The following is a 26,390-nucleotide window of genomic DNA, read 5'->3' on the forward strand; positions in this document are numbered from 1 at the left end:
TGAAGAAAAGATACTTGGACATGCAGCCAAGTAGGAGGTGTCGATCGTGGAGCAATCTTGGACACCTATAAATAGGGCCAAGGACTTCAGATGAGAACTCAAATTCTCTTCAAAGGACATAAAGAAGAGTGTGTGAGGACTAATTGGGAGAAGATTATTCGTTGATGGAAGAACGCATGTGTGGTAGCAAGACCATACGTTGGTCAAGAAGTTCCAAGAGGGGAGATGCTGTCGGGCAGAAAAGACAGAAAGTAGCATCAACTTGGAATGGGGAGTTCTCCCAGAATACTCGTGCATTTGAAGTGATTCCAAAGCCATCTGAACGCTAGAAGAGTCTAGTTTCAGGTTAGGGTTTCCGGAGAAGAAGCTCCAAGGGATCTGGCTGGAAATTGAGAAAAAAACAGAAGGGTCAGGCTATCGGGTAAGCTTGGGCCAGTCTTGAAGATTTTGAGATTCCGGCCAAACCACGAGGAGTTCTAAGCTAATATTTTATGGTAAGCTTCCGAACATGTTTTCAGAAGGAAGTATCTTAAAATAAGTTCTGAAACTATGAGTAATATAAGCTGATAATTGAATCTGGAATTTAGGGTTCAAAAGGGAACCAAGGAAACCTAAGGAACTTCGGAAAGGAAAATTCCTAACCAACCAAGGTGAGTGGTTATTGTGTGTTGTATTGTTGATCTAATTTCTATATATAGGTAAATATATATAGGGGATAATGTTAAATTGGCATGATCAGGGATATATGTTTATCTGATTACTATGCTTGTTAAGATATTACTTGTATGTTTGATTTGGAAACTGAAATTGTACCCGGGATGTATAGTTAGCATGCTTGAAAAGGGTACTTGGCGAGAAAATATAGTCAGCTTCGATCGGCGGGAAATGATAGTCGGTGACGACTGGCGGGAAATATAGTCAAGTTACCCAAGCATAGCTAGTGGGAAAATAGTCGATGTGCACATTAGTGGGATAATAGGGTACAAGGAAAGTTTCCACAGGAATTATTGTTGTCTTAGTATATGTATGAAAGTACTGGGGAAAATGTAGGATCATGCCAGGAATAACCAATGGTAAAGCTGGGGATGTTTTTTATTATGTGATAACCAGCGGTCAAGCTGGGGTTGATTGTTTTAACCAGCGGTCGAGCTGGGAATTGTTCAGCGGTTTGGTTGGAAAATAATATTGAACTTGTGGTAATGTTCTTATTGACTATGCATTGCTTTCCAAAAGCATATTTCTGTTGACAAAGTTATTTGTTTATCTAAAGGCACCACTCACTGGACTTTATAGCTCATGTTTTCCATGTTTTATGTTTTACCCCCCTCCCCAGGTAGTGAAAGGAGAAAAGTTCTAGGGTACTGCTAAGATCAAGGTCTGTCACATGCCACAGTTACACTTCCGGAGCGTTTTACAGTTGTTGTTGTAAACTTGTAATTAAGTCTTGGAGTTATATAAATATTACATTGTTGTAATAAAATAGGCCTACTTAATCAGTTGATTGTTCAATTTGTACATTGGTATCAGAGTTATTTCTGCAAGAGTTTTTAGGCAGTAAGTGTCAACGAAAAGGTTGATAACTGTTGCGGTCACGCCCTTTCCCAAGCTCAGAGGGAAGTCTAGGGAGGGTGTGACAACTGATCCCTCTAATGAACCATACAACATTTTCCTACTATGTGAGGACACCTCTCAGGCCATGAAAAAGTGTGTGGCGCCACATCGTTCAAGCCTCGGAATCAGCCCTTAAGGGAGCAATCTATCTACTTACCCCTACTTCGAGGAAGGAGTAAATTCCATCTTGTGTAGCTGAGTTCCCAGCTCCTAAATCAGACGAATCTCCAAGGTGGTAGGTTTGAGTCAGTGATCTGGCCACTCGCACCCATGTAAATCAAAGAACCGCTCTCAAAGGCAGGAGTTCTCAACTCACTCAGGATTGAGATCGTGTTACCTATGGTCATCCTAGTGAAGTGAAGTCTCTATCATGAACGACGTTATATAACGAAATACTTCGTAGTCTAGTCTTATACAAACTCCTTTGTATAGGACGCCCTCGCACGCATGTCTCGACATGAATAATCAAGATCAGACCATCTATAGCAAGTCACAACACTTGTAACTATTCTACAAACCGGGCCGCATCCGTAGCATTACCAAGATAAGGTTTCCTTTCTATATCCATATACTACATACCATTTTCGTTATCACTTAAGACATGATCTACCTGTATGTCTCCACATACAAGCTTAAGTTAGAACGATAACCAGGGATCTTAATTTATTGGTTTATGGTAAAGTAAATAAAACATCCATTGTTCTATAGACAAAAGTAAAGAAAATATCATATATTAATACATCACAAGCGTTTGTTTAAAACTGTGTTTACAAATTACAGGACCCAATGAGAGTTTAGGGCATCATCCCCAACAACAACGTCCTTTGGAAGATATGATACAGACTTTGAACATTGTTTTGAGGGCAAAATAATCTATTGTTAGGGTTGATGTTCTAAATCTAGTGTATCTCATAGTTTATAGTTTTGTTAACACAAATTATTATCTAATAAAATCATAGATATTTTATTTGACATTTAGACAGCATTAATTTAATCCAATAAACTAAAATCCAAAGTTATTGATGTCACTTGACCAGTATGTGGTTGACATACAAGTGGTTCATGTTCAAGTAATAACCTAAAAGGTCTGCAATAGTCTTATCCTGATAACACTACAGATACAACACAATTTGTAATTGTTACACGAGATGTAAGTGTTACAAACAATATGAATTGTATTGTTCATGTAAAGACATGTGAGTGGGGCTATCTTGTATAAAGGAGTTTATACATAGATTGTACAACAAAATAACTAGTTTCTCTTTATAACACTTTTACTTGAAGAAACTAATATTTCACTAGGATGACCATAGGAGGCTTGATCTTAATCTTGAGTGAATTGTGAACTCTTATTTATGACGACAGTCCTTTGATCTGTATGGGTAAGAGCGGTCATGATAGCCGACTCAATAAGTCTACCATTTTAGGGATTTGTCTTATTAGGGAGTTGGGTACACAGTTACACAAGATGGAATTCACTCCTTCCATTTCCTTGGGAAAGTAGATAAATTACTCCCTTAATAGCTGGTTTCGGGTCTTGAATAATGAGCCCTCAACCTCTCACTGGCTGGAGATGTGTTAATCTATAGTTGGACTATAAACTGTTTGTTCATTAAAGGAATCAGTGGTATTTAAGAAGTTAGATGTAACTGTAGGGGTAAAATGACATTTTGATCCAACTGTAGTTATGAGTGAACGGTTATCGCTTTGTTGATTGGTTATATTCATGAACACAAAAATATATATACGGTGCAAAGAGTATAGCTATCAATCTTTAGTGGAGTGATTGATAGTTAATGAATATTGGTTAATTAGATTAAAGGAGTTTAATCAATTAATCTCATATCATTGGAGCTTCTAATCTGTAAGTCCATAAGGTCCCCTTGTTAGCTCACTCAAGGATAGTAATGAGGAATGATTGAAATTGTTCAAATCAAATAAGGGAAATTTATATTAATGATATTATTATAATGGTTAATTATAGATATGATCTATAATCTAAATCATGTAAGAGAGATATAGTTGAATAAGGTTTAAATATTAGATTTATGAATTAGATTCATAAATAGATGTATACATATAATGTGACATTTATTTGTTAATGAATTCCATATTAAATATGATTTAATATAGTTATTTAATTGATTAAGAAATAATGGAGATTAAATATTAGTATAAATATATGATATTTATGATAATTAATTAAATGTATATTAAATAGGATTTAATATATGGTTATTTAATTAATGTATCAATTAATTAAATAAGAGTTATTTAATTAATTAGCACTAAGGGTATAAAGGAAAATAGTTCAAGGGTTTAACCCTTCTCCATATAAATATATTCTTATAGCCCATTTAGGGCAAGAAATTTTTATTATACAAAATCCTAACCTCCAAGTCTCTACCTTGTCTCTAACTTCTCTCAAGAAATTTTCTACCATTTTCCTCCTAAAAAATTCTTTCTTTAGAATCCTAGAGAATAGCAATGTAACTTTGTTAGTAGTCTTCAACAGTTAACACTTAGTTTAAATATATGAACAATAATAAATTTGAAAATAAATTTTTTTTTGAAAAAAAATCAATATTAATAAAAAGGAAAAAAAATACATTTTTGGTCCATGAGATTTAAAGTAGATGTCTATTTGGTCCTTGATATTTCATAGTTGACATTTTTAGTCCTTGAAGTTTAAATAATGGCTATAAATGGTCCCTAAATCCACTTGATCGTTAGTTGACCTAATGGATGATGACTAAGCCGTTAAATGTTGAGGTGGACTTGCTTACTTGTCGACATTTACTCTAAAATTAGATTAATTAGAAATTTATTAGGTTAAAAAAAAATGAAAATTTTCAGAATTTTACAGAAACAGTAAAAAAAATGATGTCTATATAGAAATCTATCATTGATAAACATCAATGATAGATTTCTATTAGTTTATAGATACTAATAAACTTCTATCAACTATCAACTTCTATCAAATAAGATTAAAATTTTTAAATAATTTCTTTTATTTTTTTTGTTTTTGAAAATCTCAAAAAATTGAGATAGTTTAAAAGAATTTTTTAAAAAAGAAGATTTTATTTTTCTTAGTTTGTTATACTTCGAGATTGGAAGAATCTCAACAAGTGATAAAAAAATCTTTGAAATGTCGGGCCCATTTAGATTGACTTGAGAAAATAATGTTTTTAAAAAAGATTCATTTTTATTTAAATACGTTTGATAAAAAGGGATTAAAATACACTTGAAAAACTATTTTGATTGGTTGTCATATACTCCATTTTCTTCCAAATTGACTTAGTTTTTAAATTAAACCGTTGAAAATACATTCCAAATACACACAATGGCTTGGCCAACAACTTCTGCTGGTGACGTTCAACGTGTAGCTCAACTATACTATAACCGCAACAACAAGGTTTTTCATTCACTCATATTTGTTTTTCATTTATATCCCATTTAGTAACCATTTTGTTTTGTGTTTTTGTTTTTTAAATTAAATCTATTTCAAAATGTTGCTTTTATTTTAAAATTTTAATTAAGAATTCAACTATTGTACTTACAAATGATACAATAAAAAATATAGATGAAATATATTTTAATTTTAAAAAACAAAAATACAAAACTAAATGATTAGAGGACCTTAAAATTTTAAATGATTAGAGGACCTTAAATTTTAGCAAATCATGAACAAAATTTTAAAGAAAAGAAAATCTTGTTGTTGCTAGGTAGTCACCAGAAGTTGTCGCTGGCCATTGAGGCGTAAAAGATTTTTATTTATTTATTTTTTGCTGTCTTTTGAGATTCTTCTAAAGAAAAAAATATTTCTTCTTTTATTTTTATCTTTTAGACTATCTTAATTTTAAACTAATAAATTTATAATGGATCTAATCTTAGAGTAAAAATTGACGAGTAAACCACCTCAATGTATAATAGTCTAACCATCAATCTATTAAGCCAACTAATGGTCAAATCGATTTAGAGACTGTTTAGAATCATTATTCAAATTTCAGGGACTAGAAGTGACCACTATAAAAGTTAGGACCAAATAAACATTTACTTCAAACCTGGATAAAAAGCTATATTTTATTTTAATAAAAATGTTTAAATCTTATTTTAGTTTATGGATTTTGAATTTTGTTATATTTTGGTCTATAGACTTTCAAAAACATTTGTTATAGTCATAAACTTTTAAGAAATGTTTATTTTGGTTCCTATTATTAAAATTATATTAACTCTTCAACAAAAATGTGAGAGAACTTTATTTTTTGATGACTAGGCTCTAGATATATTGAACTAAACGAAGATTGAAGTAAAACCAATATACACTAAAGTATGAACGATTTGAACGACCAAAATTTTGAATTAAAAATGTCTTTTGAATTCTCTCACTTTACCACCTTATTCAAAATTGAAATTTTAAATTTTTTAGTCTAACTAATTTTAATAGTCTAATTATCCAAAAATACAAATCATCTTACCATTTTATTAAAAGATTAATAAAATCTTATATATCAAGAACCAAAATATGGTTCAGGAACAAAGATGATCGTAAAAGTTTAGAGATTGAAATAGAACTTTATATTCTGCGAAAAATGTTTCTTAAATATTTTATTTTTTAAATCTCGAATCAGGGGTGCTGTTGTCATTTCACAATATTCTTCCCCCGGCCCCTTCTATAAAAGGGTTTTGCGTACTAGGGTTTTATAGTAAGTATTCTTCATAGATTCATTTGAATGTTCCTTTCTGCGCCGTTGTAGTCTTTCAAATTTTGGGGTTCAATGTCTAATATTTCGCACAAAGTTCTTCATGGAAATTTGTTTCTTCGGAAAGTCGTTTCCATGATTTTATTTGTGCGTATAGCAAAATCATCCTTTCTGCTTGAGCCCTCTCTTTCTCTTTTCCATGGAGATGTGCTCCAATGTAACTGGATTATATCAATTTCATTCCACCCCATATTATCTTTTCATCTTTTGCATTCTGTATTTCATTATTTTTCCGATTAGTTTAGAATTGCGTGAATTCCTATCTGTAAGCATGATTAACTTTGCTATTTTCCGTTGATTGTTTCTTTAAATGGTTAATCTCCCATGATTTCTTGGTTTTAATCTAGTATCCGACTTAGTTTATATAAATTTAAATCGATGTGTTCCTAGGCGTGAATTGGGTTTTACAGGAGGAATCGATTGTTTTCCCCCCTTTTAAGGGATCTGAATTCCTCTGCTGATGTTAATTTGTTGGTTCAATTCATTAGAGTTCATAGAAATCGTTCAATGGATGGGATTTTATTTCGATTCTTTCTGTAAATGGTTAAGTTCTGATGGTTTCTTGTTTTTCACATTGTATTCAATATATGAAGCTTTCTCGATTTGTTTTGAAACTGAAGATCCAGAGGTATGTATTTAATATTCACTATAAGAAATTATTATGTTTGGATTCTGAAATCCTTTTCATGATGATGTTTATCTGATCTCTTGCCATCATGGGGATCTTGTTTACATAATCATATATTGTATGCAACTTCAAAGTGAAATAAGGCTCTTATTTTAAGAGCCAAACAAAACAACCAAACTGCTTAGCTGGTGACGTTAGTTAATCTTCTCTTCACTTAAGAGTTGAGTCATGGACAAGATAATGTTGCAAATCTGATCAAAAACTGCAGTCATTTGTGCAATCGGAGATTGATAGCCTGGTTTTTCTTTGAACCCCATATCACATGTAGCTGCATCACTCATGGCAGCTGAAACCCATGTCTTAACATCATTATAGGCTTTGAATTCCAATGCTGTTACTGAATCTTCAATTTGATCAATGGCATCCTGATAGCTCTCCAAGCAATCTGTCAAACAGTCATCCAAGAAACTGTCTACCGATGTACCATTTTGTAATTGGTTTATGCTTTCATATATGTTGCTAACATTCTCTGCTGCAATTTGTATTACAATTTGTGCTAGGCCATAGAGATCTGCTCCATTGCTGTTAGGAGATGATAGTAAGATTGATTTGCACATATCATTGTAAGGGGTGCTGCTGCAGGTTTTGGTGATGAGATCATTGCCTCCAGAAGTTGATGGAGTTTGTGGAGTTTGGGAAAGTATTTGGAACTGGCAAAGTGAAAGAACTAAGACAACCATGACAATTGAAATGGGTTTCATTGTTCAACTCTTTTGCTTGAAAATGGGAGTCTGAGTTCTTTTGTTCTTGAAGATGATTTGTGAAGTGTGGATAAATGGGGTGTTTTTAAATGCGTAATGAATTTGTTTGATTGTAGAGAGAGGAGCGGATGGCCTGTGGACGCCAATGGTTGACCGCTGCTTTTGGGCTATTTTCTTGGTGAAGTTGAAGCCTTTTGGGAAATTGTTGTTGGCCTTGTTTTTGTGTTCCATTTTAGGCATTTTTCTAAAATAGTCTTCTTGTCTTTGTTTTAATCAAATGGTTTGTTTGTTATTTTTACGAGGTTTATTGTATTTATTTATTTTTATATAGGGTGAATTTTGTTTTGTTTTTTCTTGTTATTGTTTTTGAGATTACCCCTAACATTTCTGAGGACTTAATTAAATTTTGCAAGTTTTTAAAAATGATTAATCACAAGTTTACTTGAAAACAAAAATCGTAAAATGATGCTTGGTCTATCATTTTGGATTCCACAACCCCCCCCCCCCCCCCCCCCCCAAGGATACAATTTTAGAGTAACTCTTAAAAAGTAATTTTTTTACCATTCTATTTCTTTCTTCAAAAGTAAATTTGTATCTTTTTTTAAGTGGTCCTACAAGACAAAAGAAATTGAGCGAGAATTTTAGTGATATATTTTGGTTGATTGGTTGATAAAAGAAATTGAGCACCAATAGAGAATTTTAGTGATATATTTTGGTTGATTAATATAGGCTAGTGATGTGAAATTGATGATGTAATCAATGTTTAAATGTAGCATCTACTAAATTCATATCTTATGGATTGTTTGTTGAGAATTTAACAATTTCAAAATCATAATTTAGGTTCTCCATGGGTCTTGTAAAGATCGCAAGTGGGTCCTCTTAATTGTTGAGTCATCTATGAGTCTTGGATGAACATGAACTTATGTTTTATAATAAATAAAAGTATATTGTACTTTTTTTTCCATGACCTAGTTTAGTCCTTTAATGGGTAGCATCGACTTTTTTTTTTTGGTCGATTTTAAAGGTGTGTCACTTGTCATTTGTACCGTCGTTCCATCTCGTTTTAGTTTTCAGGCCCATTGGTTAGAGATTGTTATAAATAAAGCCTATCTTTTTAAGTAAATAAATTCATGTGAACAAAATTCAATTTTTTTATGGCATGTTCAAGTTTTAAGCAAGTAAACCCATGTTTGAGTAAAATGTAGGGGTTTCTATAGATGTAGCCTAATTAAATGAGATAATTGTCTAAATGATCCATTTTAAAGGTTTAAAAGGGCAAATAACCTTGATTTTGAAAAAAAAATGTCAAATGCCCCTTAGTTGATGTTATGACTGTGTGATGTTACGGTATTGCCCTTTTCTGACGTTAGGGTGTCTTGATATAATTTTCTTTATTTCTCCAGAGCGAGAAATCTTCCTCTGCATGCCTTCCTTATGTACTTCGATATGGCGAGTACACACGAGCTCGAGTACACATGAGTAGCTCTGACGCAACCAACTCTGGTGAGATTGCTTTTTCAAAAACCGGATCATTTCACATTTTTCGTCTATTTTTGGGTCATCCATTTTGTGGACTCTAATTAAATAGACCAAATTACAAAAATGTCTTAAATTCCTTATTTTTTTTCATAAATAGTCTAATGAGAAAATATTTCTGACCCAAATATCTATATCACCCTCCATGAATTTTAGACATTTTGAAAAAAAAAATAGAAATAAGAAAAGACACAAATGTTTTTTTTTTTAAAAAAAAACATATTCAATGCCTTAAATATTTTTTTTTTCCAAAATTGATTTATTTTCAAAATCCAAACACAAAAGTAAATTTTTCTTAGGCCTCCCTTTGATAACCATTTTCATATGGGTAAACAAAAAATCAAGGTTATACACAGTATGTATATCATTTGATAAACTAAATCAAGAGATATAAGAGAGTATAGAGAATAATACAAATATTTATAGTGGTTCAACCAGAGGTTAAAAAAAACCCTTTTAAAAAATAGTTTGGAGAACACCTACTTGGTTAAAGACCCACGACCTCAACCATTCGAAACTACTTCTGGTGACTTCTGAAATATTATATTACATTTAAATCAGACGTCCTCGAATACCCTTTGTTAATTTAATTGAAGTCAATCATATCACAGAAAAACCAAAACTTTAACAAAAACCTACAAAAAAAAGTCCATGATAATCACCTAAATATCACAACTGCTGGTCGATTTCTGAAATAACAACGTGAGGTGGTCGATGGCAAATGGAATGACAGGGATGATGGCTTTGTGCGACAATTATAGGGTTTTTTTCCTCCAATTTTTTAAACTTTCTTTAATTATTTATATGTCATTTTAACCTAAAAGACTTATTTAAATATGTTTATATAATAATAATTGCATTTTAACTTCCAAATATGTCCATACGTTCCCTTATCTTTCATAAGATAATCTTCTCAATAAATTCAGTTTTGATTCTAAAAATTTAAAATTAAAATAAATACATTAAACTTCCAAAATTATGAAACTTACATTCAAAATCTCTAATTTAAAATTTTGAAAACTATAATATTTTAATTTAATTTATTGTAAATTTAATTTATTAGATCTTGGACATCTATTAAAGTTAAATTAAGTCAAGTTTTGATTTTATTGAACCCACACTTATTCCAAAAATAAATAAGCAAGACAAAATCCATGATTAAATATGAATTGATTGAAAATAACTATTTTTGAAAGGTTGGGGTGTCACATAAAATCTCATAACTTACATTATAATTACACGGTATGCAAATGAAATAACTATTTTTGAAAGATTAGAAGATACATTATAGAGATGTCCACGGGGTGGGACCGAGGATAATTTTTTCCCGTTACTTTTTTTTTTTGTTGTTGAAAAAGCCAATTAATTTATATCACTAATGTGAGAAAATTTTAATTAAATAATTAATCATTAAATTGTTTATTATGGTTTGTTTTATATGACAATTTGAATTTAAATATAAATTACTCAAATTTTGGCCTAAAAAGGCAATTTTTAGTAGAAAAAAATAAATATAAATCAAATTATTCATATATATAATCTAAATTTATATATTCAATTTAATCATAATAAATAATCAAATTTGAAATTTAAATGTAATATTTATATAATAATAATAATAACATAACATTAGATAACTATACTATGTAAAAGCTAATTTGAGGCGGGGACGGGAAATGCATTCCCTGTCTCCGTTTAGCTTAGGGAATTTTTTTTTCCCCATTCTCTCCTCCATTCCTCGCCTAATAGAGGAATCCCGCCCCATTCGAGGCTGGACATCTCTAGATGCAATATAGCGTTATAATTGGGAATCATGAAAAATGATGGTTAAAATTCTTATAGCTTCACATTACAACTACCCTATATGTATAAATATATATCAATTAAACTCCTAACTTCATATTGATAGAATATGAAATAATACATGATAAAATTACAAACGAATACATTGGAAAAAGATGAAAACAAATAAATAATATGTAAAAAAAAAATGAAAAAGATTTAGATAAACAATGAATCTTATAACAAAAAGAAATAAAAAAACTAGTTAGATAAAATTAAATCTGCAAAGAAAATAGAGATACGTATGAGATATTTGCAGAGAAAAATCAAGAGCGACTATTTGTTTAAATGGAAAAATATATTAATCAAATTCTGAGATTTATTCGAAGAGAGATATTTGGAGAGAAAAACTAGAAAGGATGATTCATTTATATGCAAAAATATGTTTATTTTTTTGTTTTTATTTAGTCAAATTCGGATGAAAACTAATAACTCGATAATTAATAATTACACTATATATATAAATGTTAATAAATCACTCATCAACAATTACATGTACTACAAATCAGATTGAGAACAAAAAAAAGAATTAGAAAAAGTCAGATTATGTGCTCCACAACAGATTTGCTAAAATACTTATTAAATTTCGATTTTGCCATTTTTCCAATTAAAACCTAAATTTTGCTATATACTCCAATTCCCTTAATTTAAGCCCAACATTTAAATAATAAGATATGCTTGAGTCAAATCATTGGTCCATATTAAGTTTATAGACTTTACTTCCACCTTCAAATTTCTTTTCTATTATCTACATTTTACCAAAATTTATTTTTATTTTTGAAATTTAACTAAGAATTCAACTATTGTAATACAAATCATAGTAGAAAAGAGTACATACCTTAAATTTCAAAAATCAAAAACAAAAACGGAATGATTACAAAATGAGGTCTTGATTTGTAAAATATTTTTATAATTTCATTTGAATCAACTTTCTCTTTCTTTGTACTTGAATTTGCCGGATGTCGTCCTCCCCTCTCATTCACCTAATCCCATTTTCTTAACGTGAGTGGTACATCCTTGGCCTCCCCTGTCAGTGTGGCTTCTACAAGTCCCTTCCCTCAGCCTATCCCCATGGGCAACGGACCCTTTCTTTTCTATTATGGTCTATATATTATATTATAAATATTAATATCTTAAATCTATACTTGTTCCAAATATATATAGAATAAACTTCATATACTTAAAATAAACTTTATCTTCATATCATTATTACTAAATATGTTTTGAATTATTTTTAATATTTAGATAGTGTATTACAAGATCTTGTTATGAAATATAATTAGGGTGTGTTTGGTATGTGATAAAAATAGAGAGTTGAGTTAAATTGAGTTGGTAATTATTATTTAAATTTTCTAGGGAGTTAAATTGTTATGTTTGTTTGCAAAGTTGAGTTGAGTTGGTAATTATTGTCTATATTTATTGTGTTAGTTGAGTTGAGTTTGAGGATTTGATGCAGTTTTTTTTTTTGTGAATAAGATTAGTTCTATTTTTTTTTCTGTTTGTTTTTCCATTTCATTCTTTTATTTTTTAGTTTTATGCTTTGCTATTGTTGATTAATTTTCAAATATACACGTATTTTCTCAAATCATTTATGACATAAACGGGACAATCTCAATTTTTTTTTTCTCAATTTGTAGAACATAGTATATTATTTTTCATATATTCTTTTCAAAAACGGTAATAATTTTAATTCTCTTCAATCGATAAAACATACCAAAAAAATATATTTCATATTGTTGCTCAATTAATTGGTATATTGTATATTGTATGTATATATATTGAATGTATGTATATATATTGAAGGTAATTATCCCAATTACTAATTGGTATATTGTATGTATATATATTGAATCTTGCTAACTTAACTTTATTATTTCACATATCATACAGTTTATTTTTATATAATGTGGATAGTATATTTGGGGATCCAAACGGCAAAGATGAAGGAAGGGAGAAAGAAATGAAAATAGAATCCAAAGATTTGACGANATTTATTGACCATTCTTCCTTAGGTTTTATAGTGCTAACACCATCAACATCTTTTGTTGGAATTTTAAAACCTTCCTCAACAATATCCCATAAATCATAATCAATAGAAAGCAAGAAAAATCTCATTCTATTTTTTCAATAACTATAATTAGTACCATTAAAGAAAGGAGGCTTTGTAATAGATTGACTATTGGTAAAAGGGATAAAACCTAAAGTTGACATAGCTCAAAAACAATTAAGTTTATCAAGAAATAAATATTTCAAGAAGAGCAACCCGTTCTGATACCAATTGTTGGATTGATATGGCAACCCTAGAGGGGTGAATAGGATTTAATTAAACTTTTTTTTTAAAATTAACCCAATTAAACTAATTAATACACTTTTTATAAATAATAAGAAAAAATCAATTTATGCAACAAATAAGATGACAAAAATGTTATAATTTAATTCTATCAAATTTTAGCAAATAAATAAGAATAAACTAAAACATACAATAAATTGCTTAAATTAATTGCAAAAATAAAAAGGAAAGAGTTAGAGAAGAAGACACCGTAATTTTTATAGTGGTTCGGTCAAACTCGACCTACTCTACTCCCCAAGCGCCTCTTGGGAATTTTAATAAAATCTATCCGACTCTTTTCACGGATTAGAGCCCAACCGTTACACCACCGCTCATTTTACGGGTTCAAGAGCAAACCCGATCTTTTCCACGGTTTAGGATCAAACCGTTACAAATGTTGGAATTTTTTAAGAACACAATAAAACTCTCACTAGAGTGGATTTACAAGTTTAAGCACTCAACAAGTTTATCCTCACAATACAATAACACTCTCTCAAAAATAAGATGAAAAGAAAAAAAAATTGGGAACTTAGAGAGAGCGATAATGGAACTTTTGAGTTTTGGAGGATTATGAAATGTAAAATTTGGAGAGAAAGATGGTTTATATAGAGATGGAAAAAATTTTAGAAACCATAATTAATTTGAACCATTAGATTTTAGAAAACAAAAATCAATGATGGAGATTTTAAACTAAACTAGTTGTTAGATAAAAACAAAATATAATATTAAATTCCTTTTCTTTTGAAATTCAATTTCTTTTTAAAAATAATCCCAAAAAAAAAAATACCATGTGTCAAAAACTAGCCGTTAGACACAAACATAAAATAATATTAAATTCATTGTCTTTTTAAATTCATTCTCTTTAAAGTCAATCCAAAAATAAAAAACATACCATGTGTAAAAAACTAGCCGTTAGACACAAACATAAAATAATATTAAATTTATTTTCCTTTTCCTTTTCAATTTCAATTTTTTATTTTAAATCAATCCAAAATTCAAAAGTCTATCATATGTTAATCTCTTAATGNCTATGATCATGGATCGGTCATTTTTTAAGGAGGAAGCATTGGCCCTTTGACATCGGTTTTGAAGGAGTGAGAGCTCCATTCTCTATCCCTCAAAAAGACAAATGGAAAGAATGCTATGAAAAAAGTTGAGCCCCATGATTTTAGTAAAAAAAACACATTTTAAATTTATTTTGCTATGGATTAATTTTCGATAAATTAGTCAGAGATTATTCTAGAGATAAAAGTTAAAATATTTAAACTCATAATCGTTAAATAAAAAATTCTAGCACCCACAAAGAAAGAAAAAACACCACAAAGGCTAATTGAAAGCAAAGTTTTAAAAAAAGAAAAAAAGAAAAAAAAGAGTCATGGTCATCGTTTTTCAATTTTACCATGAGATGTTCAAGTTTGATGAAAATGAAACTATCAAATCTTTTCACTATGGCCACGATTTGATCATTTTTTAAATGGGATAATGTTGGATTTTTTGTATGGATGACCTCATTTGGGGGCCAAATGAAAAATGCTCGTTTGTTGAAAAAGTAATGGAAAGTGGCCTTCTGCTTATGTCATTCATATGTGATTTTACCGCTTCGCCCCTGAGATGCACCCTACACGACGCTATCAAGGAATCAATCCTCATTGGCTCGTCATTCGATCCTCGATGCACGGTCCCTCGACACCCCGATGCATAGTCATTTGATATGACCATGCCATTCAAGTCGAAATTGCTAATGTCCAATTTCTCTTCAGAAAGTCTTCTTTGGAGAATGTTACAATCGTACCATTCAAACCAAAAGTCATTGCATCCTTCCTATCGTTTATAATTTCCCTCAATAGAATGTAGTGGACCAATGGACTTTTGAAGATAATATCCATGTCCCCAAAATGGCCAAAATACCATCTTTTTGAAAGGGAAGCTGAGTGAGAGTAAGCTTCTCTTTCACTATCTTCTTAGCCCAATGTGAGAGGATAGATTGGTCGCCTGGTCTGAGAAATGATCCTGTTGGATCGATAGAGGTGGGTGAATAGGGTTTAATTAATTTTTTTTTAAAATTAACCCAATTAAACTAATTAATACACTTTTTATAAATAATAAGAAAAATTCAATTTATGCAACAAATAAGATGACAAAAATGTNATTTATTTTCCTTTTCCTTTTCAATTTCAATTTTTTATTTTAAATCAATCCAAAATTCAAAAGTCTATCATATGTTAATCTCTTAATGATCCACCATTCAACCAATATGCTGCCACATGTCTATATGCAAATGGTCTGGTTATGCCACGTCATCCACCACGGTATTTTCTCTATAGACTTGTTTCGGTAATATCGTGTTCATTTTAGCTCCGATTTGAGTAATTCAAGAGGTGTTGGAATCGTTGTTTCGAGCTCTACGCTATATACATATTAAAATACTAAGATTTTCAGTAATTAAAAATTGAGTTTGTTATCATCAAAACATTGATTAATTAATTAATTTGAGATGAAAGGCCAAAAAGCCAACAGATCGTAGGGAGGAATTTTGAATTGTCTAGCCATACTACATAAAATAACAAAAAATTTTGTTTTATACTCGATGCATGATACTCGATACATGACTGCACGATACTCGATACTCGATGCACTACATACTATCCCTTACTCGCTACATTACATGTGACTCAATGGTCGATTATCGAGCATTCGAGTTGATTTTCCACCTACATGACTTATCCTACTCAAACCCTAAACTCTAGACGATCCAAAATACCAAAAATATGAAAACCGAAACGAAAAAAATTTGAGCTCTAGCCAAACATGCAAGATATGAAAACCGTATCGGTCGAATATCGAGGAACATGCAATTGCATATCGAGGAACATGATGATGCCAAAATATAAACAAAGAAAGAAAGAAACATGCCAAAATATAAACAAAGAAAGAGACAAATGATGCCAAAATATAAACAAAGAGAAGAATGTTACTTGATATAGAGAAAATCGAGAGAGTTTCGACTCAAGAGGTGTTGTTGTTGAGGGATATAAAATTGCAAGACGAGAGAGAATAGTCTGAGCAACGAGTTGAAGTGGTGAAATAATGGACTTCAAATAGGTTAATAATTCAAAAGTTTAAAAGGATCGAGTATAAAGTAATCTAGTATCGAGTATGACATGGCTATGATCGAGTATACACGTGTCGATTGTCGTCATATCGAGTGATCATGCATCGGGGTATCGAGTGACAAGCCATCGAGGATCAAGTGACGAGTCATCGTGGATCGAGTTCCTTGATAGTGGCAGGCGCACGGAGTGCATCTCAGAAGTGGAGCGGTAAAATCACACGTGGATGACGTAAGCAGAAGATAACTTTCCATTACTTTTTCAATACTTGACCATTTTTCATTTGGATCTCTCAAATGAGACTATCTGTACAAAAAAATTCGTTAACATGCATTGAACTTTTTTTCGTCAGTTTTAAAGAGGTATCTTGGGCCATTTCTAAAGAGATACCATGACTCTTTTGTCGGTTGAAAAGAGATATGTAAGGACCCGACCCCTTAGGACTTAGGTAAGGCCGTTACTAAATTAAATGCTTGCAAAGAATTTAAAACGACGCTCAGTTATTTGAAATAAATGCTAATTAAAACAAGAGAAGTTCAAAAGACATTTATTAAATGCAATTGTTAAAAACAATAATAGGGTACCCATAAATTATAAAGGTTAATAAATACATAAGAAAAACAATTCTTAATAATAAGTTTCAAACATCAAAACTAAACGTTAAAAGAAACATGAAAAGAACTCTAAATCTTATGATGCGGAAGCGTAAAAACTAGTCCCAGTGGCTCGATCATGAATTCCGCTGCGCCATCGCCGGTGCATCTCTACCCTTACCTGAAACATCAACATAAGAAAGAATGAGTATGAAATACTCAGTAAATAGTCCCACCACTGGGGTTAGGCTAGGCATCTATGTCCTCTAGATACCCGCATATGGCACATAAATACATGTAACAAATAAGAGACTGAGTCCTATCCTATTGTAGTTAAGTATGCCCACAAAACTGGTGAATCTCGAAGGAAACACAAAACTGGTGAATCCCGGAGGAAATACAAAACTGATGAATCTCGGAGGAAACACAAAACTGGTGATTCCCGAAGGAAACACAAAACTGGTGAATCCCGAAGGAAACACAAATTGGTGAATCCCGAAGGAAACACAAACTGGTGAATCCCGAAAGAAAACACAAAACTGGTGAATCCCGAAGGAAACACAAAACTGGTGAATCCCAAAGGAAACACAAACTAGTAAATCCCGAAGGAAACACAAACTAGTGAATCCCGAAGGAAACACAAACTGATGAGCATCTAACTAATCAATGAGGATATTCACACAGTCTTAACGTGCTATGATTCAACATTGTACGGTTCTAAAACATACATAAAAATCCTTGATACCATGGCTACATCACATACACATAATTCTTAATAACATATTATACATCATCCATGTATAACTTATATCATAAATCCACAACATGCAAGTATGCCTCAACACCAGTAGATCAGACATCGACATATGAAAACACATACTATCACATACTAACGATCAAGCACTTAGGTGTGTATGTAAACAAATCAGAATTTGTGCTAGAACATACTTTGATTCAGGTCATACTGTCAATCAACATGCTAACATTTACCATAACATAAACTTATCATGCTAGCATGCAACTAAAACCAAGCTCGTGGGCAGTTCCAGTGGTAAGATTACTTACCTTGAAATTAAATCCAAAGAAGCCCAAGCAAGCTTATCCTTTTCAAGACAAGCAACACTTAAGATAAATCCAATATTTAAATCAATATTTTGGGTCTAACTCCAATTAACCAAATTATTCAAAGACCTCCAATTTTACTTCACTTAAACTATAGCTCGGTCTAAACTTAATTCCAAAACCCACTTCTGTTGGTTACCTGAACATATACAAAGTTCAAAATTAATACCTTAATTCTCCAGAATTAATCTTAATTCAAAATAACCACCCAACAACTTACTCCAAACTTACCAAACTTCAAAAGATAATTGGCCTTTACTTTGATGAGCAATACCCTAAACGTCTCAAGTCTTGAATCTAAAATCCAAACCAAGGAGATGTTAACAATTTTAACCCAAAACCAAAACATATAAAATTTAATCTAACCATCCCCAAACTGATTGGTGTTCAAGAGTAACCACAAGAATTGCAAACCTTATACAAAACACCTGTCGAACAACCTTGAATCTGGTGGATGGTCGCTTCAACAATTTTCAACTCCAATCTAAAGTCAAATAATGCAACTAAGGTTAACACTCATTCCAAACTTAATGGGCATCCAAAAATCCTTTAAGAAACCCAACCCAACAAGAAATGATCTTACCTAAATCCAAGATTCCCTTGAGATCACGCAATGGCGACGAGTGAACTCAAGCGATGGTCGAGGCTTCGACGGCGACAAAAACTTCGATGGCTGAATGTGGACGGCTAGCTAGGGTATCGAATGGCCTCATAAAGGCTGAGAAGGGAGCGAGGCACGTGGCTGGACGACGTTAAGCGACGACCGGACGACTCCACTCGACGAGCGACCTGGCGTAAGGGCTGGGCAAACAAATCGAGCGGCAGACGCGCGGATCCGGAGCTGTCTCTTATACACATCTAGATGTGTATAAGAGACAGATTAAATTCCTTTTCTTTTCAAAAGAAAATTAATTCCTGCCATTAATTTTCAAATCGAATAATTTCACGCCAACAATTAAATTCCGCAACTACACTTGACTTCCAAAATTCCACAAATACCTTCAACAATAAAAGGAAATACTGAAATTACATAAAAATATAAAAAAAAAATATTTGGGGTTGTTACAAGATACCTTTTTCGTTGGTTTTAAAGATATACTTTTTCCCTAGGCTTATTTGGCCTCATTTGTCCATTTGAAAGAGTTATCATTGACCATTTCTAAATGTTCACTTTTCGCTTTAATTTTTGGGTAAATTGGTTCGAGATTTTTCTAGAGATAAATACCAAATGTCTAAACCCATAGTTCCTAAATCTCACAAATGAAAGTGAACTCATGTTTTTAGTTTAAAAAAAAATTTAAAAAAAAAATTAAAATGTTTGCTATGGCTACTTAGTCACTTTTGAAAGAGAGTAGCATTTGGCTCTTTTTATTTTTTTTTATTTTTTTTATTTTTTTGTCTATTTTAAGAGATACCATTCGGCATTTCTAGAGTATTTCTGCTTGTTTTAAGTTTCGGGTAAATTAGTTTGAGATTCTTCTAGAGATTAAACCCCAAATGTTTAAACCACAAATGTTCTATGAAAATGAACCCATTTTTTTAGTAATTAAAAAAAAAACATCTTTCAAATATTTTTTTGCTATGACCATGGTTTGGTCACTTTTTAAAGGGTATCGTTTGCCCTTTTTCGTAGGCTTTCAAAGGTATCATTTGTCATTTCTAAAGAGTTACTTTCTCGTTTTAATTTTTGGGTAAGTTGTTTTGAGGTTGTTCTAGAGATATAATCCTAAATGTTTTAACCCATAATCCCTAAAAAAAAGTTGTAACATCGGAAAAGAAACAAGAAACTTCAAAATATCAAATTGAAAGCATACTTTGAAAAAAGAAAAAAAAACAAAGGTAAGATGAACGTTTTTTAATTTTATTGTATGGATGTCCAAGCTTGATGAAAATGAATTTGTGTTTTGATTAAAAAATAAATTTTAAATATTTTCCGCTATGGCCATGGTTTGGTCATATTTTAAAGGGGGTAGCATTGGTCTTTTGTCGTCAATTTTAAAAGGTATCATTCACCATTTTTAAAGAGCTCCATTCTCGTTTTAATTTTCGGGTAAATTGATCCGAGATTATTCTAGAGATAAAATCCAAGATATTTAAATTCATAATCCTTAAATAAAAGAAATGTAATCCTTAAAAATAAATAAGAAATCCTAAAACAGAAAATTAAAGACACGCTTTATAAAAAAATTGAGTCATGACATCTATTTTCAATTTTACTATAGATGATGTTCAAGGATAATGAAAATGATCTAATGTGTTCGCTAAAAATCATGTATGTGACTGACCATGATTTGGTCATTTTTTAAAAGGGGTAACATTGGTCTTTTTTCCATCCATTTTTGAAGGGGTATCATTGACTATTTCTAAAGAACTCCTTTCTTGTTTTAACTTTTGGGTAAATCGTTAGAGATTGTTCTAAAGATAAAACCTCCATAAGTTTTGGCAATGTTGTTGATCAATTTTATAATTAGTATTGTTTTACCATTTCAACCTCTCCAAATAGTCTTGTTTTTTCTAGATGTCAATAAAGGGCTAAAAGATCTAATGCTTTCATTCTTGTTTCTAAAATCGAGAATATTGTATCACTAGCCATTTTTAAAAGTTCTCTTCTTATTTTAACTTTTGGGTAAATTGATCTGTTCTACAGATATACTCCCACATATCTAAACACATAATCCCTAAGTTAAAAAAAATGAAGCATAAAAAAAGAAACAAGAAACCCCACGACGGTAAATAAATAAATAAAAATTAAAAAGAGAGAGAGAAAGAGAGGGTCAGGGTCATTGTCTTTCAATTTTATTGTAGGGCCTCAAGTTTGACAAAAATGAACTTATGTTTTCAGTTTTTTCAAAAAAAAAAAAAAAACAAAAACAAAAAAAGACATACACACACTTCAAATTTTTTTTCATTATGGCCATGGTTTGTAATTTTTGAAAGAGGCAGCATTGGCATTTCATCGGCTTTAAAGGGGTACAACTTCCATTTTTAAAGAGCTCGATTCTTATTTGACTATTAGGTCCTTCATAGGTCGTATTGAGATCTTTTATAGATCCTTTAAGGTCCTCCATGTGACTGTTAAATTCTACATATTGTCATATTATGGTCTTTCATAGGTTTTTCAAGATCCTCCATGGGTCCTACTGACTACTGAGTTCTTCCATAAGTCTTTCAAGATCTTCCATGAGTCCTACTAAAGTCTTTCATAAGTCCTCCAAGGTTTTCCATGAGTCTTTCTGAGGTCTTCCATGTAACTCGTAGGTCCTTCTTGGGTTCTTCTATAGCTATTCCAAGGCCTCCTATGTGGCTTTTAGGTCTTCCACGGATCCTATGAGATCTTCCATAGATCCTACGAAGGTCTTCCACCAAGCTGTCTCATGGGTCCTCTAAACTACCTCTGAGCTCTCTAGGGGTGTCCTGGGCTACCACTAGACTCTCTCATGAGTCTTCTAAGTTATCGCTAATCTCTTTGTTAGTCTTGGTTTGTTATTTCTGGTCTCTATCTTTGTCCATAGGCCTCCTTTCTCTCTAGATTCTCAATCTCAATCAATCTCGATAAATCTCTCCATAACATTATTATTACTATTATTTTTTGCAAACACTCTAGTTTTTTTTTTTTTTTTTTTTTGAGTGAGATGATCAAATTATTGTCTAACAAAATCTTGAAGTTAAAATATCACAATAGAACAAATTTTAAAGTCAAAGACCAAATTGAGATTTAGATCTAAAATAGTTCTCAAGTTTTTTTAGAGGAACGAGATTTTAGGAGTAAAGATTTTTTTTATAAAATAATTTTCTACCGTATACATTAACGATTATTAAAGATGATAAATTTTTAGACTTCAATCATATAAATTTTCTTCCTCGATCAATTTATAGAATCAACTGACATATCTAAAAAGATAGATTACTTATTCAAAGAAAATTTTACTCATCATTAAATTCAAACCTCAACCTAAAATATTGAATTTGAAAGCTAAAGAATTCAAATGCAACCTAACTCGAAGTCAAAGACAAAAACAATATTTTACTCTAAATATGTCTCTCTATTCTTGCATTTTCGCAATTTTTTTCTTCTTATTTCATTAGTTTCAATTGATTAATTTAGTCTAAATATTTTATTACGCAACCTTATTCATCTATTTAGTTTTGTCATAATTAATGCATAGTTGAATTATTAAGATTGTACATCTCTGATCAAGAAAGTCAAATACTAGAATGTTCTACTCTATATGAACTCAACAAAAATCAAATTTAGGTTAATACTATAAAGTGTTGTGATCGATAACTACTCATTATTAATGGCAAGTAGTTCATCAAATAATAAATGAATAACTGATCAAAGTAAATGTACTTTTCTACTATTAGTCAATTTACTTAACTATTATTAATTATTGGTCATTTTGTAATATTTTACCTACCAACATATTATTTTTTAAATAAAAATATAACCCATAAGAATCAGTATGATATCCCTATGTTCCTAATAAGTTTTTGAAATTTATATATATCGACAATAAGTTTTAAAACTAGTAATAATTTAAAAAAAAAAACCTAATATTAGAGTTATTATTAAAAAAAAAAAAAAGTTTAAATACTACTTTGGCCTCTTGTACTTTCAATTTTGTTCATTTTGGTTATTGAACTTTAAAAAAGTATCCATTTTGATCCCTTAAAAATGAAGTAAAAATAGAAATGGGGAGACTAAAATGGTCACCTTTTGAAAGTACAAGAACCAAAACGAATATTTTGAAAGTATGAGGATCAAAATAAACAAAAATTAAAAAATATAAAGACTAAAATGAATATTTTGAAAATAAAAAGACCAAAATAAACAAAAACAAAAAAATACAGAAACCAAAAGAGTATTTTAAAAAAAAAAATCTAAATGTTTATGTTTTTTTAAAAAAGGAAAAGTCCATTTTTTTAATCAATCATACCAAGTTTTCTTTAGAGGGGCAAAAGGGACATTTCATACACGTCTATTTATCCCCAAATTTTACTCTTTTTTTTTTTTTTGGCAATTATCCAATAAACAAGATATTTAAATATTAATTTAAAGGATGTGTTTATAATAACTACATTTTGCTACAATAAATACATATTCTCTAATTAGTTACTGTAAGCACTCTTTCAAAATCCTCATTTGTTACGTATTTACTATTTGCTATAGTTTTTACTATTTTATATTGATATTTTTTTATTCATAACTGTCATTCTTACTGTTCCTTCTCAAACAAAATTAGTTTACGTCTCAAACACAAATTATTATAGCACATCTAAAATTATAATAACTAATTTTTTTTTCCCCAAATGCTTCCAAAAGATATTGGGTAGTTTTCCTTAAGGCGACGAAAAAGTTAACGCTCCCAAAGCCCCAAAAGCAATACTCCATTTGTCAGCGATCATTTCATCTGTCATAAAAGATTAAGCAGGAGATGAAAACTCCAAGGTCTTCAAGAAACCCATTTATTGCCTTCCATCTCCTTGGCCAATTTTCCTCCGTCCAACCACCGCCCCTTCATTCAATTTTGTTTGCCGCCCCATTATAAAACATACCCATTTCTCTGCAACTGATCATAAATCCAAGAAAACCAAAATTGACCCATCGCCATGGACACAATCGAGCACAGAACTGTGAGCGTTAATGGCATAAACATGCACATAGCCGAGAAGGGTGAAGGCCCAATTGTTCTTCTCATCCATGGCTTCCCAGAGCTTTGGTATGCATGGCGCCATCAGATTTTGGCCTTGAGCTCACTTGGGTATCGCGCTGTGGCGCCGGATCTTCGTGGCTATGGCGATTCTGATGCCCCTGATTCCATTTCTAGCTATTCTATTATGCATATTGTCGGGGATCTTGTCGCTCTTGTGGAGAGTCTTGGGGTTAAGGAAGTTTTTGTTGTGGCGCATGATTGGGGCGCTTTGATCGCATGGTGTTTGTGTTTATTCCGAGCGGAGATTGTTAAGGCTTTTGTGTGTCTAAGTGTGCCGTTTAGGCCTAGGCATCCGTACATGAAGCCTGTTGAGACCATGAGGAAGTTTTTTGGAGATGATTACTATATCTGCAGATTCCAGGTTGGGTTCTTTGATTTTTCTTTTTCTGAATTGTTGAAAATCTTTGGCTTTGAGAGTGCTTTTTGCTATGGTAATAATTCAGTTTTTGAGTCTTTTCCTGATTGTTTCATGTTGAGGAAGATTTGAACCATGGTTTCTCCTAGTTGTCAAATAGTTGAACAATGGAAATAAATGAATATAGATGGCCAGCGAGTTGAGTACCTAATAGAATTGATCACAGGTGAGAGTTACAAGATCTCATACTTTGAAATTCATGGTTATGTATGTTACCGAACCCAATTAGTATGGAACATTTTCTTTTGATCATCTTAATATCTATGTTTGAAAGTGATGTTGGCTTGAGTTTGGGATGACTTTTTGAACAGGATCGAATGGTTTCAACCAGTAAAAATTGTTTTTCCAACCTTTTCATAGTGTTTGGTTGAATAAGGGAAAGTGATTTTGAAATTTGTAAGAACACTTAGAACCCAACTTTTGAAGTATTTATAGTTGAAATATTTAACTAGCACTTCCATAAATGCGCTACTCTGAAAAGTCAAGAACACGCCAAAGTGCATTTATAAGAAAGCTCTTAGCCCCCAAGTACTTGACTAAAAGCACTTCTTTTACACGTATGAACTTGAATACAGGGTCTTAAGCTCGAGATTGTGAAAGACTCTTGTGGTTTTGCCAATAGTGGACTGAGAAATATTGAATAGTGATTTATGTGGTGGTTTTCTAGGATTACAAATAACCTCCAGTTCTTTTTTTAAGGAGATGATCTCTCTTTTTGTGCTTTTTGCTTCGAAATAGAGCTACCGAACAAGAGTTATTTTTCCCCCCTTTTAGAATCCAGGAGAGATTGAAGAAGAGATGGCTCAGGTGGGTGCCAAAGAAGTACTGAAAGGAATATTGACAACAAGAAGACCAGGCCCTCCCATTTTGCCCAAAGGACAAGCCTTCAGAGCCAGGCCTGGATCCTCGTCTCCCTTACCCTCTTGGCTTTCAGAAGAAGATCTTTCTTACTTTGCCTCCAAATATGAGCAGAAGGGCTTCACTGGACCATTGAACTATTACAGATCGATGGACTTGTAAGTTACAAACTACGTACTTGCTGATTTAAAAATATAAAAACCCCAAGCTTGGGGCTTATTTATGTGTGGTTACATTGTATTTTTAACCCATATATTTTCATCGTTTTAAAATTTTCATTATTGTCCTGTATCTATACTTCAAAGCTCACTCCAATTTCTCTGTTGAACTTGACTTATATTCTTCAAACGAAAATAATGGCTTAAAATCTAACCAACATTCAAGTTCTAACTTCTATCCATAAAACAAGACATCACATCATGAAATTTATCATCGTTCTTGCTTTCAATTTCTCTACGGTTTATCTAGGGCCTCATTGGCAATACTGATCTAAGTCATAGAGATAATGATAGAAACCTCTAAAAGTATAGGGATTAAATTGACACTTAATGTTGAAGTTTGAGGACTACATGTATAAAACATAAAACATAACCTTACTCGTGTCGAAAGTAAAAGACTAATATGTATTTGGATTCTTGTGTAGAAACTGGGAGCTGACAGCCCCATGGACAGGGGTGCAAGTGAAAGTGCCAGTAAAGTTCATAGTTGGAGATGCTGACATGGTCTATACAACACCAGGGATTAAGGAGTATGTCAATGGTGGAGGTTTCAAGAAAGATGTGCCATTTCTGCAAGAAGTTGTGATAATGGAGGGAGTTGGCCATTTCCTCAACCAGGAGAAGCCTGAAGAGATTAGCACTCACATCCATGACTTCATAAGAAAATTCTGAGTCTCATTCAACAAAGATTATAGAAAGTTTTTACTTTTACAAAATACGTGGTGTGTTTTTTCAGTTTATGGTGTTTGTTTCTTCTTTTAAGTGATTAGTATAGTATGTTTGAGAGTCCAGATGGTTGTTTTGTATGGGAGTTACTTTTTACAAAATGTATGTTTTGCAAAATGAAAGTTGTTCCTAAACATATATGGTGCTTGATAATCTTTCATGGA

At 31.7% G+C, this 26,390-nt stretch overlaps 2 protein-coding genes and 1 long non-coding RNA gene across 3 annotated transcripts; 1 reads left to right on the forward strand and 2 right to left on the reverse strand.

Moving 5' to 3' along the window:
* Positions 1-6,624: 6,624 nt before the first annotated feature.
* On the reverse strand, positions 6,625-8,178 carry LOC120071980 (putative invertase inhibitor). Its single transcript, XM_039024409.1, has one exon. The coding sequence runs from the start codon at positions 7,761-7,763 to the stop codon at positions 7,197-7,199; it is 567 nt and encodes a 188-aa protein (XP_038880337.1). The 5' UTR covers positions 7,764-8,178; the 3' UTR covers positions 6,625-7,196.
* A 9,938-nt stretch (positions 8,179-18,116) lies between these two features.
* LOC120071755 lies at positions 18,117-19,130 on the reverse strand. The gene is made up of 3 exons (XR_005480333.1): positions 18,879-19,130; positions 18,710-18,779; positions 18,117-18,592 (listed from the first exon to the last, which is right to left on the reverse strand). It is a non-coding gene; the product is annotated as an uncharacterized LOC120071755 (long non-coding RNA).
* Positions 19,131-23,696: 4,566 nt separating this feature from the next.
* On the forward strand, positions 23,697-26,390 carry LOC120071439 (epoxide hydrolase A-like). The gene is made up of 3 exons (XM_039023725.1): positions 23,697-24,370; positions 25,199-25,440; positions 25,926-26,390. Exons 1-3 carry the CDS (start codon positions 23,906-23,908, stop codon positions 26,170-26,172), a joined length of 954 nt encoding a protein of 317 aa, XP_038879653.1. The 5' UTR covers positions 23,697-23,905; the 3' UTR covers positions 26,173-26,390.

Source organism: Benincasa hispida, chromosome 2 (assembly GCF_009727055.1).
Source record: "Benincasa hispida cultivar B227 chromosome 2, ASM972705v1, whole genome shotgun sequence".
NCBI classification, from domain to species: Eukaryota; Viridiplantae; Streptophyta; class Magnoliopsida; order Cucurbitales; family Cucurbitaceae; genus Benincasa; species Benincasa hispida.